Raw genomic sequence first — 20,774 nt, forward strand, 5'->3', positions numbered from 1 at the left:
TTCAGTCCAGGATTTTTCTTTGCATTCTGGGACTTGTAGTCCTGTCTTATAATGGAATAAATAAGATTAAAACTCCCAGGATTCAATGAAAAACCTGGAATGAAACAGCACATTCCTCATAGACCTGGATAATTATGTTGGATTGCACAAGTAATGCTCCTCAGAGGAACTGTGTATTACACTTAGGGATAAATTGGGTGAGAAGTACATTGCATTTGAAGAGAAATGAGCGATGTCCAGTTCAGGAGAACAAGATTCTATGCATTATTGGGGAACAGGATGCGAAGCATCATGGCTCTTAGGGTCACGGTATATGGTGTACATGGCGATTGACAACAAGGCGCGCACACCGATATTTAGTGGGTGAACACAGGTTGATGTGAGGTACACGTGTTTTTTTTTAGCAGCAGCAAGGCCAGATCAACTTTTCATATTTAATGTTTTGCTCCAGCTAAAGGGAAATGGGAGGAGGAGCTGGAGGCTCCCATTTCGGAGGAGCAATAGGCATATGGGCATATTGCTGCCGCCAAACAGGGGGTCATCTCTGCAAATAGCAGGCTACGCCTGATGCTCTATAAATACATTCATCGGTTATATTGTACGCCTGCTAGGCTACGCTTGCACAACACGGACCGCTGCAATAGATGTGGGGCTGCTGGTGCTGATTTTGGGCACTTGGCATGGGATTGTCCGCTTGTTCAGGAGTACTGGAGGGAGGTACTGCAGGCACTGGATGCAATGACTGCGATAAATGTGTCTGATGATCCCCCTAACTGTCCTGCTGGGCTATACGGAGCAAATTCCTGCTAAGGTCCTGAGGGTTGCCTCTCTAGCTCTTTTGATGGCAAAACAGCATATAGCTTGTCGCTGGGGACGTTGGCGTGCTCCTAAATTTAAAGAGTGGCTTAATGACCTAGTACATTGCCAGGAGCAGCTGGACATCTATGCTGACCTTATTCCACCTTCCTCCATGCCCTAAAGATATTTAGAGCCCTCTTGGGGCACATCTTCTGGAACACACTGACAATGAGAAGGTGGACCGGAGTCCGGAGCAGGTGGGGGTGGGGGTGGGGGGAGGCCGGGAGGAGCTTGCGGAGGCAGGAAAATCCCTGGTTGTGGGCCCATAAGATCCTGGGACATGACATTGGAGTGGGGGACGGGGCACAGGGGGTAAGCAATCCTTGATTATACCTAGGCTCCTGTGACGCTAGCGGTAACTGGACTAAATATTGGATGGAAATGTGGCAACTGTGGCTGTTCTTTGCAGGAATTATGAGATGGGGGGGGGGGGGGGGTGGTTCGGGTGTTTTCGTTACCTTTTTAGGAGACCTAATTTGACTGCTGTCTGTTCTGATTGCCTATATGACACAGCCGGCCCATTGGGTTGTAGGAGACTTGCTGTGTATGCATCCTCCAATACTTTTTGCACAGAATATCATGTAATGCTGATGATGAGATGTAGGCACCTGGCTGTGTTAACTCCCTGATGTCAATGAAGGTCAAGTTTAAATCTCCCCCCCCCCCCCCCCCCCCTCCCCCCTCCAAAAAAAAACTTGTTCTGACACTGGTTACAAATAAAGGGGATTATAGGGACATCAGAGGGTAGAATCTGTTTAGTCTAATTATCATTTTGAATTGGGTATGAAAATCTGATTATGACTCCGGAGAGATGGTTGGTAAGTACTTCTGCTGTCAGAAGGGTTTGGGCATTCATCAGCAATATGAAGCTGTAATTTAATTTTTTTCCTGTAATGAGTATTATGGTTATTTGGATACCCTTCAGTCAACTCAGAGAGAAATGTGGCCTGCTGTACAGTTGTCCGTTTGAGAGCTGCCTCGCATATGCTGCACACATAAATTAATCTTTGGCAACTTATTAAAATTGTCACTTCTGTAACGTAACTCTGATATTTATATATGCAAGCAGACAGAACAGGGGGCAAAGTAGCAATTCAGAAACCACAGGAGCACCGAGATCTAGGCAGATGTAGTGTACCTAGAGCAGGAAAATTCCATGACAAAATGCAGTTTGGTACCCATCGCTGATATATGTTGTGTTTAAAATCTGGCTTCTGCTGTACGTTATATGCCGGGTTGTGCAGCACACCTGTTCCTTCCTCCCCTCGGTCTCAAAGGGTTTGCTAGCATTGGGTATTTCCCAAGAAGCTACAAGAATGTAAGTCTTTTCACTAATTCTCATGGTTATTCTGTCTCCAGTTAGCTTTTCCATTGTGAGACTGATATTAAATTTACTATTAAAACGAAACTCTCAACCAGCTCTGATTTTTCAGCAAGCATTGGAGTTAAAACTATATCAAGTTTTATCCCATACTTGCCATGCTAAAATCGAAATTATGAGTCCAAGAATGTAGAATTGGACATTTTTCAAATTAAAAAATCAGTGACCTGTTGAACACACTGAGGTAGTGGTGCCGTCGGCCGTTGGAACAGGCGTAGCACCTAAAAGGTTAAATTCATACATCTAAATACAAACAAGCATTAGAAATGCAATAGGTCTCGCAGCATTAGAGTTAGTGCTTTTAGAATTGTTTATGGGTTTTTTTTGTAAATCTTTAGCGTGAGGGGGTGAGGGGTTGAGGGTGGGTGAGGGGTTGAGGGTGGGTGAGGGGTTGAGGGTGAGGGGGAGGGTGAGGGGGTGAGGGTGAGTGTGAGGGTGAGGGTGAGGGTGAGGGATTGAGGGTGAGGGGTGGAGGGTGAGGGGTTGAGGGTGAGTGAGCTACATCTAATGACTTCAGAGGACTGGTTATAGACTGTTTAAATTACAACCACTGTCGATAGTAAGTACTATTGACCCTGATAACACCCTAATATATGTCCAAAGTCACAGTTTGGTAGGACTGGGCCAGACCAATGTATATGTTTCTATAAGTGTAGTCAGGACCATACAAGGGTTAGTTGAATAGCCTTGGCGGAAAACCCTGCTTCATTGTCTGGGAAGATTTTATTTAAATAGCCCGTTCCACATTTAGCTGTAACAACTTAGGAGAGAGCCTTCCCCACCCACATCAAGGAAGATAAAACCTGTAAACGGTGCTACCTGACGGTAGAGCCCCTTTGCAAAACAGACATCAGGCAAAGAGTTATGCTGTTACTCTTAAATAGAGTGTTATGAAAAGGAGTCCGAATTAAATGTTCATCCTAAGCATTGAATTTAAAAAGCATGTACAGGAAAATATTGCATAATCCAATATTGGCCACGTCACTCACCTGCAATGTGTTGATGCAGCAGGGCCAATTAAGAGAGGGGAGGTGTGCGGGGAGAGAGAGTGGGGAGGGGGCAGAGAGGAGCGGGAAGAGCTGCTCTCGGCAGGCTGGGGAACAGATGGTAATGCCCTAGCATGTTGTGAAACATGCCACTTTGTACTTGATTAAAGGAACATCTAGACCGTAGTACTGCAGGTCATGAATAAAACCTGAGATTCTGCATACTGTGTAAGCAAGCACAAATGCTCAGGATGGGGCTAAAGAAGGTGTTCAATCCGACATATGGCTCAAGGATCTTCCAGACACACATTCCTGCCTGTGCCTAGTCTGATACGCACCTAGGAAACGTCTGTAACTGCAGCTGAACGAGAGGGATATGTACGGGGGTCAAAATATCAAAGCACAAAACAAATCTGCATTTGTAGGGCAGAAAAGTCAGTTAAACTTCTGCAGGATATAAAGCAACGGAGGTGTGCGGGGAGAGAGAGTGGGGAGGGGGCGGAGCGGGAAGAGCTGCTCTCGGCAGGCTGGGGAACGGCTGGGGAACAGATGGGGGCTAAAGAAGCTGTACTATCTGACATATGGCTCAAGGATCCTCCAGACACACATTCCTGCCTGTGCCTAGTCTGATACGCACCTAGGAAAGATGTGTGGTAACGAGGCATCGTTCATGCACATACTGTGTGAAAACCTTAAAGACCTCTCACTTGGAATGTTTAAAAAGTGCAGCAAAGTCTTGGCTCCAAAAAGCAAGTAAACGCGGTGCTTACAAAAACTAAACTGTGACGGTACTCGGCGTGGCGTGTCTCGTAAAAATAGAAAAGTGCACAAGATCGCAATCCTGGTGATTAAAAAAAGTGCATACATGCTCTCGCTCAGGTCAATTACCAACAATAAGTAACACAAAGACGCTGACAAACATCTTATGACCGATTGTCGCGTCAGTGTAAGTCAATCTTACCTCCCGCTTCTGAGAAGCTGCACGGGAATACGATGTGCGTAGTGTTGTGGTAAGAACGCATTTCCGAAATGTACCCAATAAGAGGTGCATGAAATCGATGAAGCAAAGGTTTAAATAAAACAAGACGGAGTGGAGGGGGGAGGAGAAATGCGACACGGCGGGAGGGGGGAGGAGAAATGCGACACGGCGGGAAGGGGAGGGGGCGGATTGGGTAAACCAAGACGGACGTGCACGCGCTTTTAAGCTGCATGCGCATTGAGCTTAAAAGTCGCGGGCACTGCAAGGAATCGCCACGATTCCTTGCAGTGTGGATAAAGAGTAGATAAGTCGCAATACTCTCGCCTTGCTCGATGCGCATGCGCATCGACAGGCGAGACCTAAAAATGTGTAAATACACGAAATATAAAATCATTACCTGCAAGTAAACAGATCAAAGTGGGATATGGCATGTATAACTCCTTATCACCACATCAGTCAGGTCCTCCCCGTCTTATAGGTATTTACTGGTAAGAGGAAGAGTACAAAATCAGACAAGTACCAAAAGCAAAATGCTATCTAAGATGGATACAATCACACCCAGTGAGGTCTACTGTTATGTAAACATCCTTTATAACCAAAGTAAACAGTGGGCTGATATTAATATAATCTGCTGGGAGAAATTGAGGGGCAACTAGTTATGTGGAAAAGTCTAAATACGATATAAAACAAAAGGGGCACCATAATGTGCGCCAGGACCACGAGTGTCGCAATATAAACCCACCCACATAAGGTGTATGCAACTTTATACCGGACTTTACACCAGGAGCAGACAGTTTTCTGTGGGATAGACGTTTGAGACTACAGGCATGGTTTGGTGGGCAGAGGGGTGCTCCGGACAGCAGGCACCTTTTATAGGGGGTATCCGCCACCAGGCCGGGGGGGGGCTGGAGACTTCACAAGAGGCAATAGAGGGATGCTGTAAAGAGCAGACAGGCTCCCATGGAGAAGAGGGGTGGTACTACCGGCAGCTTTAGGGGTCAGAGCGGTGGTCGCGGCAGAGATGAAATGGAGTCAAGTTATAATAAAAAAAAACGCATTACATAGGAGAGAAAATAAAGAGGGCGTACCTGAGACCCGCAAACTGCTGCATACATACTGGGCAAAACACTCCTTGCACGACGCTGCACGGATGGGCCACGGGCCGTGGGGGCACCTCTAAAAGGAACAAAAACAAGCATTAGACAACGAAACCGAGACAAGATGGCTTACCTGAGACCCGCAAACTGCTGCATACATACTGGCCAAAACACTCCTTGCACGACGCTGCACAGAGGGGCCACGGGCCGTGGGGGCACCTCTGAAAGGAACAAAAACAAGCATTAGACAACAAAACGGAGACAAGATGGCTTACCTGAGACCCGCAAACAGCCGCATGCATACCGGGCAAAACACTCCTTGCACGGAACGGGCCGGGGGCGGGAACTGGCACGCGCTGTACAAGACGGCACGGCCGGAGCTTCTCAAGTAAGCTACTGCCCGGCCGCCATCTTCGGACAAATGACCAAAACAAACCTTCTCAAAAAAAAAACCACCGCCGCACTGATGTCCTAAAAGGGGCCGGATGAGAGAAATTATCAGGAACGCCCACGAGTCGCCTCGCTAAATGACTGACACCTCTGTTTTCCAATGGCTAGCCTCCATTTATGGAGCTAGCCAATGGGAAACAGAGGCGGGACAAACAGCCATGCTGCAAAACAAAAGATTTTGCCTGCGCGAAACGCTGCTTGCGCAGCTTTCGACAGGCGGAACCTAAAAAAAGGTGATTGTCTGCATAGATGTTTAGTCCCTCCTTAATTGGAAAAGACAAACCAGGATGTGAAAAACACATAAGCACTGTACTCACTCCGGACATGGGACTGATCTCAAAAGTTCTTCAGCCTTCTTTCTTTTTACCTGGAATAAGACTAGGAGCCTTGTAAGTGCTACAATAGTCTGCTATAACATGCCAGAAGGCTGCACTGTGGGATGATAACATATGTAAGTTTAGAAATAAGCAATGTATGGGGTACCATTGCAGGGACCACGTTCTGGCTAGAAAGCTTCCCTTCTGTAACATTCATTTGGTCTCCGCCTCAGACTCTTATGAGTAGGCAACAGACTTGTGCGAGCTGCGAGAGGAATCTGTACCACTGCAAATAAACTGTGGAGTGCCGGGAGTCCAATATCAAATGCAATTGTAGTTAATTGGGCCCATGTGCAGGCACAGAATACACATTTATAGAAAGTGGTTTGAGTGAGAATATGGTTGAGCACTTTATCGACGAGATAATCCAAACTCATGGTAAGCATTTCAAGAATGGTGGGACGCCCCACAGATTGAAGAACACTGGTCTAGACCAAATTAGAAAGTGGCTACTGGACCGGTTTCCTTCCACCTCCCCCATATAGCTTCCATTGAATGGGATTCAAACCTTCAACCCGCTACATGCCATAATTTGCCCTTTACACATGTCTTCTCTGCCCTCAATCCCATTTTCCGCATAGCACTTTCCATGGTCTAAGGCCACAGCATTTCTCCCCTCATGTCGGCACTTGTCAGTTACATTGGATGAAACCACTTGTATGGGTGTAGGAATTCCTTACTGTCCATGTAACTCCTCCCAATAGAAATAGACGTGAGGGTAGGTTGAGATGATCACATGTGTGTTGCTCCTGAGGTGAGTAATTAGCATTTAGAGTATTCACAAGAAAGATAGTTACTGAAGGTAACGCATTTGAGTTTAGTCAAATTTCAGGGGAGTGGTGGATTTACTACTATATATCCTATGGTAGATGTCCAACTTTTTGTAAACAATCAACATTTTGTCATTCGACATGGCAAGCAACATCTGCACTACAAAGGAACATATGGGTGTAGATTAGTGTGTAAAATTACACACGAACTAGCACTCTAAACAGTATCATATACAAAATTAAGACCTAAAAATGAGCAGCAGTTTACTACTTCAGGGAACATTTAGATTAGAGACCAAACAGTGTACAAAACTGTTCGAATTGGGAAGATTTAGAATAGTATATTGGGAACAATCTTGCCAAAATTAGAGTTGCAAGTGTCCATGTATTGAAAAATGACATTGCTAAATCTGAATGGAACCCCGCAGTATTGTTTTATTGATCGAAACCGAATTGAGATGGGGTGAGTCAAAGTAATTTTTTTTCTTTGTGACTCGAGTTTTTTCTGCATAAAGACTACATGATTATTGGAGGCGTTAAGACTTCTCAAAGAGTTGACTCTCTTCTGTGAACATTTAGGAACCTATTCACTGTAGGTATAGGCATGAAGCTGCTTGGCCTTAAATAACATTTCTTAATGAGGGTTTGGGGGTCACCCTATTTGGAAGTGTAGAGAAATGCTGTAGCAAATGGTGCATTTCAGACATCCTGCAATAATGTGGGTCTAATCTTGGTAAGATTGAAAGATCACTTAACATGCTGGTGGCTGAGAGTTCTTAAACACATGGTCAATTTAGAGCATTAGGTGCATTTTATTGCTGTTGGGTCAAATACACAATGTGGTATTATAGAAACATTACAAGAGTTTGGGAGTGTCCAACACATTTTTGGATGATTCTATAGTAGATGGTGTATAGCACATTAGGAAAGTAAAATTATAACCTCCTGGTAGGTTGTATGAGAACTTTAAATCCATCTTGCTGTTTTTCGTAATGCCCATGGTATATCACACTATTTCCAATACACATATTTTACCTGTACTGTCCTCTGTAAGCTTCCACAATTCTCCCAATGTGCACACTTTGCAAATTTCATAATAGGACCACGGGAAAATCACAGGCTTTTTTTGGTGCTTTTCTTTATTAACTGGCCTTGAACAGTTTGGGGTGAGTGCTGTTTTGTAAGATGCATGCCTTTGAAGTGTGCATTAAAATGCTGCGCTCGACAGTTGCAGTACTTTCCTAGATCCATCCAACTGGGCTTGTGGACTACTAAGTATCAGTATGTTATTTCCTATTATCCGCATGCCCTGACAGGCAGCCTATCCCACAATAGCAGGAGTTGCCTTTGGATAATCGAGACTCACAGCTCTATAAAATCAAATTTTCCAGCTCCATCCATGCCATAAGCCTCCATTTCAAGGTCCCAAAATAAAACAAGCACTGGCGTTGCCATTAGGTCTCGCAGTAGGAAAGTTGGAGCTATTGGTTTTGTAAATAACATTTTATATTTATATATTGTTATTGACAATGCCAATAACGATATATAAATATAAAATGTCATTTAGAAAACCAATAGCTCCAACTTTCCTACTGCGAGACCTATTGGCAACGCCAGTGCTTGTTGAACAGTTTTGCTCTTTTGTTGTTGGGTTCGCATCATGGAGGGGGGCACACGTTCGCACACAGTACTTAGAACTCATGTTTCAGTGTGTGGTAGGAGGTTTCTCGTTGTGAGTTGCTAGGGCCAGGCAGGTCATGCTTGCAGCCCTGGTCGTCCCTTGCACTTTCTCTGGTATGCGTAACTTGCATTTCGCACAGGGCGATTCTGTGAAATCACTCGGTGGCCCCTCCACATTTTCCCAGCCTGCCAACATCATATGCACCAGCTCTGTTATGTGCAAACGTTCCTACATGTTTAAGTAAACAGCTTTGCTGTTCGTGTAGTCGCTGTAGCCCGAGGCTTAGGAACTGCTTTTGTCAAGACCCTTTGCTAATGTTCTTCGAGGCCGAATGTGCCCTCGGTGGGGAGGGGGGTGCTTTGTTTTCAGGGTGTGAAGCAGCAGGGGCCTGGGGGAAGCTGGCTGGGGAGGGGGAGGAGAAATGAGCAGATGTCCGTGAGGTGTGGGAGGAGTGCCTGATGCCGGATGGGGGCGGGAGAGCCTGGGAATGCGAGCGAGGGGAGGAGTAGCCCGAGGCTTAGGAAAGAGCAGGCTGCTAACTGCTTTTGTCAAGACCCTTTGCTAATGTTCTTCGAGGCCGAATGTGCCCTCGGTGGGGAGGGGGGTGCTTTGTTTTCAGGGTGTGAAGCAGCAGGGGCCTGGGGGAAGCTGGCTGGGGAGGGGGAGGAGAAATGAGCAGATGTCCGTGAGGTGTGGGAGGAGTGCCTGATGCCGGATGGGGGCGGGAGAGCCTGGGAATGCGAGCGAGGGGAGGAGTAGCCCGAGGCTTAGGAAAGAGCAGGCTGCTAACTGCTTTTGTCAAGACCCTTTGCTAATGTTCTTCGAGGCCGAATGTGCCCTCGGTGGGGAGGGGGGTGCTTTGTTTTCAGGGTGTGAAGCAGCAGGGGCCTGGGGGAAGCTGGCTGGGGAGGGGGAGGAGAAATGAGCAGATGTCCGTGAGGTGTGGGAGGAGTGCCTGATGCCGGATGGGGGCGGGAGAGCCTGGGAATGCGAGCGAGGGGAGGAGTAGCCCGAGGCTTAGGAAAGAGCAGGCTAACTGCTTTTGTCAAGACCCTTTGCTAATGTTCTTCGAGGCCGAATGTGCCCTCGGTGGGGAGGGGGGTGCTTTGTTTTCAAACCTCCGCATTCAGTGCAGAAAGATTGTTATGAAGTGTGCAAAGTCTAGTGGTATGTTTGCACAACATGGGAAGAAGGCATTTTGTGTTGTCAAGTGGCTTGGATAACGCGGCCTTTGACACCGTGATAAGCCTGGCCCATGTGGCGTGTCTCCCGGGTGAACCTGTCTCTGCCTTACTCAAGGCCCAGGTAGGTGGTGTGCTTTCCCTGTGGTTAGTGATTGACATGATTTTGGCACTTTTAAAGAGACAGTGCTGGGCTTTAGGAGTCAAGTACACACAATGATTGTTGGTACTTCAACTGGTTGGGCCACGCTTCTGAACATTCCCATTGGCGTTAAACTGAGACCCAGGGCGCTAATGGGTGGCCTCCAGCTAGCCAGTGTGTTCTCGTATGACCTTGGACCTGTGGATTGACTTAGCACCGTTTCATTTCTGCCTCTGTGTCTTTAAACACTGTTCACGAGTTGGCCCATCCTGGCACGAGCCGTACCCCCGCTTTGGCGTCTGCCACAAATGTGTGTGAGCAGGGATCCCCTGTCAAGCGATTTATTAAAAAAAGAAAAATGCATGCAAAGTTCTATTTTGTACCCTTGTAAAACTATGTTGCCTCTTCTTAAACTTCAAACTTTAACATGCCGCCTGGAAGTGAGTGGGGGTTGTGGACGTAAGCGTACGTGACGTCTGTAACGTGGTTACGATAGGGCGCCATTTTGAACGGAAAGCCCTGCGGTGGCGGGAAAATTGGCGAAGTCCCGGGTCCGAGGAGGGGGCCCCGGTGAAGAGTAGAGGCGGCGGAGGGGGAATATGTTGGAGCGGGGTTTTCTCGTGGAGAGGATTTACGGAAAGGAAGAGCAGGTGAGTAAAGCTTTTTTGGGGGAGTAAAGTAGAGGTATTACGCCGTTGCCTATTAGTGTTGCCTTGTTTGTTAGAGTAGTTGTGTAAAGTGTAGGTAGCTTTTTAAGATTTGGATGAGGCAATGTGTGTGGTTGTTTATGATTTGTGTGTACATTTTTTGTGCGCTGACTGCGATACAGTTTGTGAGAACATGCTTTGTGAGTGTCTGCGAGTGTGTCTGCGAGTGTGTGAGATAGTGTGTGTGAGAGACAGTGTTTTTAGTTGTTATGAATCTCCAGTATTAATTGGCGCACTGTGATAAGTAGTTTTGCTACTTACAGTTTGTGATGCTGTCTGTGTGGCAGGAGTGTTACCTCCAGCTGGAGATGTTGTGGCTATGTTTTTCTTTGGCTTGTACACTGAAATTGAGTTTACATAAAAAATAGAGCGCCGTATTGGGGTAGACGGATAGATTATGTAGTGATTTTTAACAAACAAATAATCTAGCCTTCCCGGAGATTACATTGAAATACATGTTTATTTTTACTGCTATTGCACCATGTTGTTGGATATAGTTGTGAACGGTACAGAACATTATGCGGCTGTGCTATAAAGTGTTTTTTTTTTTTAAAATATGTCTGAGCAAGATGCTGTTACAGTGCTACCGGCGCAAGTACGTGTTTTGTGAGTAAGTTAAAACAAGAACAAGTCGGGTTGAGGCGGGAGAGTGAGAGAGTGGGAGGGAAGAGCTGGAAAAGGCCAGGATCGGCAGTGCGGCATGGCTGTGATTGCGTGGAGAGAGAGGGGAGGTGCTGGTGTGGGAGGGGGAGGCTGTGATTGCGTGGAGAGAGAGGGGAGGTGTGGGAGGGGGAGGCTGTGATTGCGTGGAAAGAGGGGAGGTGCTGGTGTGGGAGGGGGGAGGTGCTGGTGTGTGAGGGGGAGGCTGTGATTGCGTGGAGAGAGAGGGGAGGTGCTGGTGTGGGAGGGGGGAGTTGCTGGTGTGGGAGGAGTGCTGCTAGGGGAGGAGAAGCCTGATGCCGGATGGGGGCGGGAGAGGCTGGGCTTGCATGCGATGCGCGTGCATGTACACGGGCACTGCATGAAAACCGCGGGGCTGAAAGCCCTTTGGTTTGAAGATGTTTTCGCCACATGAATTCTCGCTACGCTCGATGCGCTTGCGCGCATCGATAGGTCGCGAGACCTAAACAGACTGAGGAAAGTGTGGGTGTTTAAATTTCCTATTGGCTCAGTTAGCATTTTGAACACTTTCATTATGTCTCCATTATCACACATGGACATTGCCACATTACTCACCTTAACTCTAGTTTTCTATGCTAGCCAGTTAAACACTTAACCGTTTTGCAGAAGGCCCAAGCTATTACTTTGCATTTTTCCTTATTTCTTTAAATCAATTTCACGCCTCCCCAATGCAATAAATATATAAAGCCTGCCAGTTCCCTTCATATATTTCCTAGCTAGCTCACTTTGACATCCAATAGTTGCATAGCAAGCACACGTGCTGTTTTCCATAATGCATGATTTTCCTAGTATACTTATGTTGTGAACGTCAAACTGCGTTAAGTGACATTACTGTGGTCAGCCATTGGTGTTGGTGTCTTGTTTGGACCATGGATAACATTGCTTGATCTTCTAGCACAGAAGGCATCCATCCGCATTTGTAGCATGGGGAACTGGTTCAGTCTAGTTCCAGGAGTTGAAATGCTGGATTAGAGTTATTGTTTTTAGCCTCTCCCCAGATGCTGTACTCACCAGAAGCCACTTGATGACTCCTGCTCTTGTCTCCAGTGGAGATTTCAGAAGGAAGCTTGCAGTTCTTTTTCTCAGAATGCACTGTTGAGTTTCTTGACCTGATGTGCTTAGTTCAGAACCACATCTCTATAATTCATGCAGTTTCTCTTACAAGTACTTTGTTGCCCCTTAGTGATCCATTAAAAAATACAATCAACATATGTACGCTTTTTTTCAACGACACTCCTATAGGCAGTGTCCAACAGATTAATGTGGAATACCCTGCTCGGACACTTATTATGCAAGAACATGCTACTAGCTCTGACCCGGCCCTATCAGTCTTTTAATGGTACTGGCCTGAAAGTGAACCTGCCTTTTTTTCTATTTGCAAGAAGACCTCCACTGAAGAAGTGGTGACCAACCTGATCAGGGTTCTAAACCTGTTTTCGGCACTGGACCATGTTTTGCAATCTTGAGCAAATAACTTTGCTTCTTAACCTCAGTTTCCATGGGTAATAAAAATAGAAGAGCATTCAAGTTAGTTTACCAATTCTTGTTTGCTTTTGTTGGTGTGTAAACGCCCATAGATCTTGCCTATGCAAGAGCTATTGTCTTTGCCAATATCTATTAGCCATGTTGTAGAGTAGTATCAAAGTATGAGATAAAGAAATAACTGTCCCCGAGCACAACGCAACAGATCTCAATTCTTGAGAGAAAAGGAAACCAAATCAGATTCTTTCCATTTTGTAAGTGCTATCTTACAAGCTCCACAAAAAGACGAAGGGTGTACTCTCCCAGAAATTTTTATGTATATTCTTTGAACCATGACGACTAGATGGAGATATTGAATCGATTTATAATGGACGAAATGATGACTGCTTGAAGAGAATTTGACGCTACTTAGTCTTACATAATACTGGACCATAGACCGGTCATACCTGGAATGTGGTGTATGACTTCATGAGGAGTTTTTTCATGCCCTGAGGAAGTCAATGGGTGTTGCGTGTCGGTTTTATCTTTCTGGCTACATTCTGTGTGATTCCAATGAATACTACATGAAGATTGACTATATGAACGAAATTTCACGTTTGTGAAGAGAAAATAAAATGGACTGATTTAATGAACTTACAAAATGGAAAGAATCTTATTTGGTTTCCTTTTCTCTCAAGAATTGAACTCTTGCGTTGTGCTCAGGGATAGTTATTTCTTTATTTTTTGGGGACGTGAGTGGCCGTTTTCCCCTTGTTCCCTGGAGCAATTTACTGTAGAATCTACTTTTAAAATTGGTTTTGCGCAAGGATAACCCAGCACACTTTTCCATGTGTTTTTTTTGTGGTGGGGGCAACAAACCTTGGAAGGGAAGAAGCAACATGCATATGGGGGAATGGTTGGGGCAGAAGCGACATGGGCTAGGGGGCTGAGAGGGAAAGAAGCAATATGGACAATGGAGTTGGAGGGCGATAGGAAATCCAAATTGTAACCCAATCACAAGCAAGCAGTGATAGGACACTAATCAAGGTGAAGCAATCGGCACTTAAGCCATGAGCCACACAAGAGGAAGTGAAGCCGGCACACTCTAGCTAATTAGGAGGCAGTAAATAAGAGTAACCGTGAAACTGGCTAATGATATGCAATGGACGGACTCCAAGCACCTTATTATGTGCGGTATCTCTCTTAAGCAACCGTGCATGCATGCTGTCTTAGGCAAGACCTAAATGAACACCGTTTGCTTACCTTATCGTAAATCAGCCTCGTAGGCACAAATAACAAGATCATCAAATGGAGACTAGTGCAGGAGCTATGGTGAAATAGTGTTCTTAAAATAAAAACATTTCTTGTAGAGATCTGCTCTTTAAAGATCAGCTTATGGGTTCTCAGATGTTTGCCTGCAGGGCTGGAAATGCGCTTTCATTAATGGCTGGTGTTAGACATGTCTCCTGGTGCATGCTGCCTGTGTGGTGATTCACACCACAGGCTGCCATATTGAACCTGTAAATACATCCAAGTAGAAAAATGGGTTTTCATGAGAGAGGGGATAAATGGCTCTGGAGCACCTGCAACTGTTGGGGCTTTGTAAAATAAATGGAGTGGGAAATATTATTTCGAGGGACAGATAAGGGAATGAAAGGAGCGCCCTGGGAATGGGACGGGGTGGGTAGCAATGACGGGGTGGGTAGCAATGAGGAGCATCGGGTGGTGGGGGCAAAAGAGTGCAGAGCGGAGATTGCAACGAAACATTGCTTCCCATGGAGTTATCAATTTAAAACTGTCACCTCGTATGCAGTGGGAGGATACAACTCATCTAAGTCAAAACTATGATACCAAAATGTTTCTGCGAGTGACAAACACACAATTTGGAAATAAATAGTCAAGAGCCGACAACTAAGAACAGAAGGCCAGCAAATCATGAGCAAGGAGCTAGCCCTAAAGCCACTTCGTGCTTGTAATGGATTTGAACCAAAAGGTCCGGGTAACAGACAGCCAAAGATGATGGTTGGTGATACCTAGAAATCAGAACAAGATCCTTGCTTTTGTAAAAGTTGTTGCTCTTTCTAATGAAATAAGGGTGGCTTCTTTCCCTTCTGTAATAAAGTACTTGACTTGGAGGTTTGCAATGCCATATAAGTCAAACTGTGGTCTAAGTAATTTACACTTTTTTTGTGTTTTTTCTTTTTCTTTGCAGCTATGCAAAGAAAGAAGCGGACCTCGGAGATGCACTCTCGAAGCTTAAAGCCCTTGAATCATCGCTCAACACAAAAGATGCTGCCCTTGCTACAGCCCGCAGTGAAAAGAAAGCACTGGAAAAACAACTGGATGACCTGCAGGAGGATTGTGCACAGGTGAAAAATTATTCGCTTAATTTGCTGCTAGGACTCCTGCACCGCTTGTCTTGCATATTAACTTGAAAAGTTAACTGTTGTGAAAGAGGATCCTCCTCTGCTCTGGCATTGTTTCTCCACTTCAAATAAGGGTGTTTTTCGTTACGATTGTGTTTTTCGTTTCTGGTCTTCCACTTACTCGACAGCACCGTTGTCATCACCTTTTGTGGGATTCAAGACATTAGTGAGTGGAGTTATGCACATTTTATAGTTCAAAAGATAGTACAACTAAACTACCTTATTTGATCACTGAATTTACATTTTTATTTTATTTTAGGGGAGTAATGTACCCGTTCTAAAATGAGTGGCATACTGAAGGCTTTTTTTTCCTTTGTTAGTCTGTGGAAATGTGTTATTTTTAAATAACATTTGGTTTCTCCTAGTGTATGAAGAATTTTCATGAGCTGCTACCAGAGTAATGTTGTGATTTGACCTAACCACGTTGGGAAAACATTTCCCATGGTACAAACACATCATAATTATTTGCAGTATTTTGCATCTTCTTTGTAGGTTGGACCAGTGGTATAATTGAGACGCTGTACAGCTACATTCCTGGACAACGAGTAACAACCGCATTGCATCTCATTAAAGAAAATATTTAAATGATTAATACAGCGATCCATCTCCCTGGATCAATATCTATCTAAATTGTGCTCTTTGCTGTAACGTTTTTGTATGGCATACATACTACATAACTTGGGAAAGGCATGCACATTGCTTTCTGAATGAAGGTCACTCCAGCTTCCCTGAGTATCGGTGTTTTCAGTTTTTGGTTACCAAAATGTTGGTGTGGAGGCAAAGTATATTGATTTGTAGAACAATCCATTGGACTTTGTATGATGGCCTTCGAGCTGAAAGACAGATTTAGAATTTCATGTTTTTTCTACGTAAGCTTAACATGCCAAATTCAACCAAATTTCAGTAATCTGATAAAAGCTTTTAGGCTCCCTCTTTATAAGGAAATGTCTTTATTTATGGTCCCCCTATGTTTTTTGCCTGCTGCTGGTTTTTTGACTGAGTGCACTGAAGTCCACTAACCAGACCTCCAAACCCTGACCGTAAAGTGCATGTCAAATTGGCAATACCCCATTGAAAAAGGCTAACTTACCTGTAAATCTCTATTAAATTCTCTTTCTTCCTTTTGTCCTGACTTGTCATGACTTGTTCGCGGTAGAGTGAAATTGCATTGATTAGGTCTCGCCTATGCAGCGAGCCTGCGGTGCATTGGAGGACACCTTTAGGAATCGATACGCTTTCTCGCCCAAAAACATGCATGCTTTGCATTGCTTTCAATGGCAATGCGTGCACATTTGACAATTCCCTTGCAGGCGCGAGCTTTGGCGACATCTGTGTGTAATTAACTTTCAAACAGATGGTGCCCCTTCTCGCTCCCGCAAGGGAAGCGCTTTGTGGGTCTTTTTTTATTTTTTTATTTTTGCTAATTTTATTTTTCTTATTTTCTATTTACATGCAAGGGCTTAATTTGTTGCAGTTTCTTCTAATTCACGTCTCTTTCCCGGCTACGATGCATATTTCATTCGCAGGAGAGTCTGAGCTGGCACCGGTCTGTGAAATATTTCAGCATATCTTGTATTGTGCATGTATTAATTCCCCATTCCCCTCCCTCCGCCCACCAGCCCCTGCCAGCGGGGGTCTCGCTGCTGATGCAGTGCCAGCTGCATGCACTTCTCGTAACCAGCCCCCTCCTGCGGGGCTGGGTGGGGGCTGCTGACTGGATGGCCACAATGGTCTGCTCTTCCATTCCCCACAATCTCTTGTTGTGCCTCCCAACGTAAGACAGTCAGGTTCGCCATCATGGCTTTCTCCCGTCTCCTTTCTTCTGCATCCTTTTCTACCTTGGGCCCCAGTTTCTTTCCGTGGTGCAATCTCTCCTCACTAACCCCAGCTCTTCTCTTCTTTTCTCTAACCTTTCATGCATTTTTCCTTGCAGGTTCTTCCCTCTCGTCCCTCTCCTTGCTGGTAGCTCCTCCGGCTTCTCTCCTGTCTGTGACAGCCCCAATGCCCGCCCTTCCTGAACATGCTGCTTTTCCGCTTCCCCTATCCCTCCTCTATCCTTTTGCCAGCTCTTCGAAGCTTCTGCCTTCCCTAGTTTTTCTCTCTGCATTCATCCCTGTTGTCTCGGTCTGAGTTCCTTTTCCTCCTTCTTCCAGCTCTTCTCACTTACACCACCTCTTACCCCTTCCTCTCAGCTCCTGGTCACCCTGCTCGTGTCCTCTCTGTCATGTATTAGATCTCCTATTGCCATTGATCCTTTCCCTCCTCACGACCCTCTCCTCTCACCCAACTCTCTGTTCTTTGCTTCTACCCCAGCTTCCCCTCCTTCTCATACCTGGTCCAGTTGCTTCCCTCCTTGAGCCGGCCATCGCTGCTCTTTCCAAGCTCTTCTGCTCAGTTCCTACCGTCTCCTGTCTACTTAACCTATCTCCTCTTCTTCTTACACCCAAAGCTCCCCTCATCCTTTCTGCCAAGGCTGCTCTCCTCACAGCTAGCTCCTGTCCCCCAGTTCCTTGTCCCTTAGTCTGACAAAGCCAATAGTCCTGGCTTGATGTAGGTGTAATATAAATTGTATTATATGTCTGGGTGCAATGAGAGAAGAGAAGCAGCAGAATGCCAGTCGGGTGGAGCTCTATGCTAAGCACAATTTTTTAGTTGATGTATTTTTAAGCCACACCCTTAATTACATCCACCGCACCCCCTCCCCCAGCTTTTTCATCCCACTTAAAGCCCTGGGTATGGCACCATAGCATAACTATGAGAACAAGATAACTTGTGTCTTGTTGTTAGAATTTCGCCTCGTCTCATATCCTGAGACTGTTTACAACCCTTCTGTTCACAACTGGAGAGCAGGCAGACCTTCTTTCGTAGCCATGGCTGCAAATAGTGTTAGCTGTCTAGGAGACCCCACGTCATCAGTTTTTCAAGAAAGTACAAATAAAATGTTCTGAAAAAGCACAGGCTTTGAGCCACAACAATTCAGACATTGGCTTGCATGTGTTTTTCATGGCTTACCATTGCTATAATAGGCTGTCCCTCAAAACAGTGGCCTTTTGTGGGAACTTTCTTCGTGCCATTGTGTTACCGTTAAGGAGCGCATTTAGAGTTTGGTGGCAAGGGCGCTCCGTTGCAGCAGTGACGGAGCACCCTCTTCCCCCAAACAAACAGTTCACCTCCCCAATTTAGAGGTGGGCAGACCTTAAATATGGCGACAACAAAACCAACTCCAGCGCCAGCATACTCCTTCGACAGCCCAACGGGGTACGGGCCATTGGAGGTTAGACATGACTGCCCCCCATATTTAGAGTTGGCTGTCAGTCTGCTTTTTTTCGTGCTCTCTGTGGCCGCCAGGTAAAACCTGCCAGTGAGGGACAGGATATTTTTTTTTTTGTGACCCCCGCACTATTCGAGAACCAGCAATTGCATGGCCAGTAGGTCTCGCCTTTGGACCATAGTTATCCAGCACAATATCCATGGTGCAACATAAAGTGTTGCATGGCTAAACACTTATAATGTCCCAAAGGCAAGGCCTATTGGCTATGCCAATTTTTGTTTTTACTATTGCTTTTAAAATGTATATCCCGGGAACCCTCCAGTGGGTCTTTTTAGTTATACTGTCTACATTCTTATAAAAATAGTCTATTTTTATAAATTGGTGTTGTATTTCTCAACTCTAGATTTCTTTAATTGTTTTGGTGTGGTTTTAAATGCTTTGCACTTGTTCCTCTGTGTAAGCCTTTCTGCTCAGTGCCACAGCTACCTAGGATTGAGCTGAGGTGTTGACAGACTAATCCCAAGGGTCCCAAAAGGGCTTGGTAAGTGTATTACAACACCACATAATGCAACCCGTTTTCTCACACTCTTCTAACAGTATTGTGGTGTTAAACTTCTTGTATAACAACTTTGTTACTTTTCAGAATTGTTGAAATGCATATGCTAATTTATAATTTTTGTTCTAAATTGTAGCTTGCAGCCTCCTTGAACTCTGCCAAGAAACAGCTGGGAGAAGAAACTTTGATTAAAGTGGATCTGGAAAATCGCTGTCAAAGTCTCATAGAAGAACTCGAATTTCGTAAAAACGTTTATGAGGAGGTACTAAAGTTAAAAAAAAAAACACGCCATTTATTTCCCAGAAACATCTGTTTGGATACATTTCCACACTTTAACTCTTTCCTTTACCTCTCCAGTTGTCTGTAGCCACCCTAATATCTTTGTACACATTCGCCCCCTGACCCTAGCATGTCTTATTTGAGCCACTTTACCCCTCTGCAGGATGTGATTCAGAATACATTAGCATTGTTCTTGAATGTTCTGGGTGCCAGCGTTCTGAATAGGATTGGTCTGATGGCAATGCACGAGTATTGGTTAAAAAAATCTTTCTGGCTGTTCTGGAAAGATGTGTTCAGTAACTAAATTTCTGCTCCCTTTTACTGTAGCAGAAAGCGGGCATCTTAACTCCTCCTTGCTGGTTGATGCGATTCAGTGATCTGGGGATTTAAATGAGCTGAAAATGCCTTTGCAGCTTTGGCACTTCTGTAACTTTCTTCATGGCTAGCAGCATGTAAACTGACTAGCACACAAGCTGTTTGAGTACTTCTGTACACCTTTTCTTTGTTCCTAGGAAGTTAAGGAGTCCAGCAAAAGGCACGAGACTCGTTTTGTTGAGGTGGATTCTGGACGCCCGGACTATGAATTTAAACTGGCTGAAGCTCTTCAGGATATTAGAGAGCAACATGACTTACAAGTGAAACTCTATAAGGATGAACTGGAGCAAACTTACCAGGCCAAGGTGCGTTTCTGTTGTATTTTTTGTCAACTTAGTATAGCGTGAACAAGACTTGCAGTGTTTCACATAAGAACAGTTGCTACTGCATAATAAGTTTAGAACAGCACAGTAACATTGTTTGTTTTATGTAAATCAGCATACAGCGTAACCAAATGTTGCAAACACTAACAAATTCCTACATTTGCATTCAGTCTCTTACCATGTAGAAATGGGATTGACAGGAATGACAACTAAAGAAAGGCAAACATAGTTTTCATTCGAACATGGCCATTGAGGTCATACCAAGATTGAGCGGCTACTGATGAAGATGGTTGGCATTCTTGTTGTTATCCGGTCACCACATAGTGGCCTCCATGTTTGGGGGGAAAAACTGGGTAAGATATTAGCATACTCTACTTTATAGGGACCACCACGTGAATAGGACCCAGGCGAACACTAGCATCTATGTTTTCTAAACCCAGACACTCTCTTACATTGAATCTGCATTGAGCTGTGCTTCTTTTAAGGCAGTTGTTTAGCTAATCAATGAATGTACTTGTGTTAAGGTAGCAGTTGCTAGTGCTGGCGGATGAAACGGGTCTGTTTGTGAAATGTGAAAAATGTAATCAGCATGTGTTGCACTGTAACACATTGCTCAAACAAATGTCACACAAGCAGGTGGCACCCAATCTCTCTGGGTCTGCGAGGCTGGATCCGACAGTTGAGGAGTGGGCTTTGATCGCATCCGATATCTTCATTTCATTTGACAGGTTGTGCCCTACTGCATTATGCGCACTGAAAACCATGCGCTTGGTTGCTGCCTGTTTTGCGTTTC

The 20,774-nt window shown here is 45.1% G+C and overlaps 1 protein-coding gene across 1 annotated transcript in view; it reads left to right on the forward strand.

Moving 5' to 3' along the window:
- Positions 1 to 20,774, forward strand: part of LMNB1 (lamin B1) — an 81,712-nt gene that overhangs the window by 12,487 nt on the left and 48,451 nt on the right. Inside the window, exons 2-4 of the mRNA XM_086961108.1 lie at positions 14,964 to 15,120; positions 19,141 to 19,266; positions 19,796 to 19,963. Of these exons, the coding sequence (XP_086817234.1) occupies positions 14,964 to 15,120; positions 19,141 to 19,266; positions 19,796 to 19,963 (451 nt within the window). The remainder of the gene's footprint in view (positions 1 to 14,963; positions 15,121 to 19,140; positions 19,267 to 19,795; positions 19,964 to 20,774) is intronic.

The sequence above is a fragment of the Lissotriton vulgaris genome, chromosome 3_1 (assembly GCF_964263255.1).
Source record: "Lissotriton vulgaris chromosome 3_1, aLisVul1.2, whole genome shotgun sequence".
Classification (NCBI taxonomy): Eukaryota; Metazoa; Chordata; class Amphibia; order Caudata; family Salamandridae; genus Lissotriton; species Lissotriton vulgaris.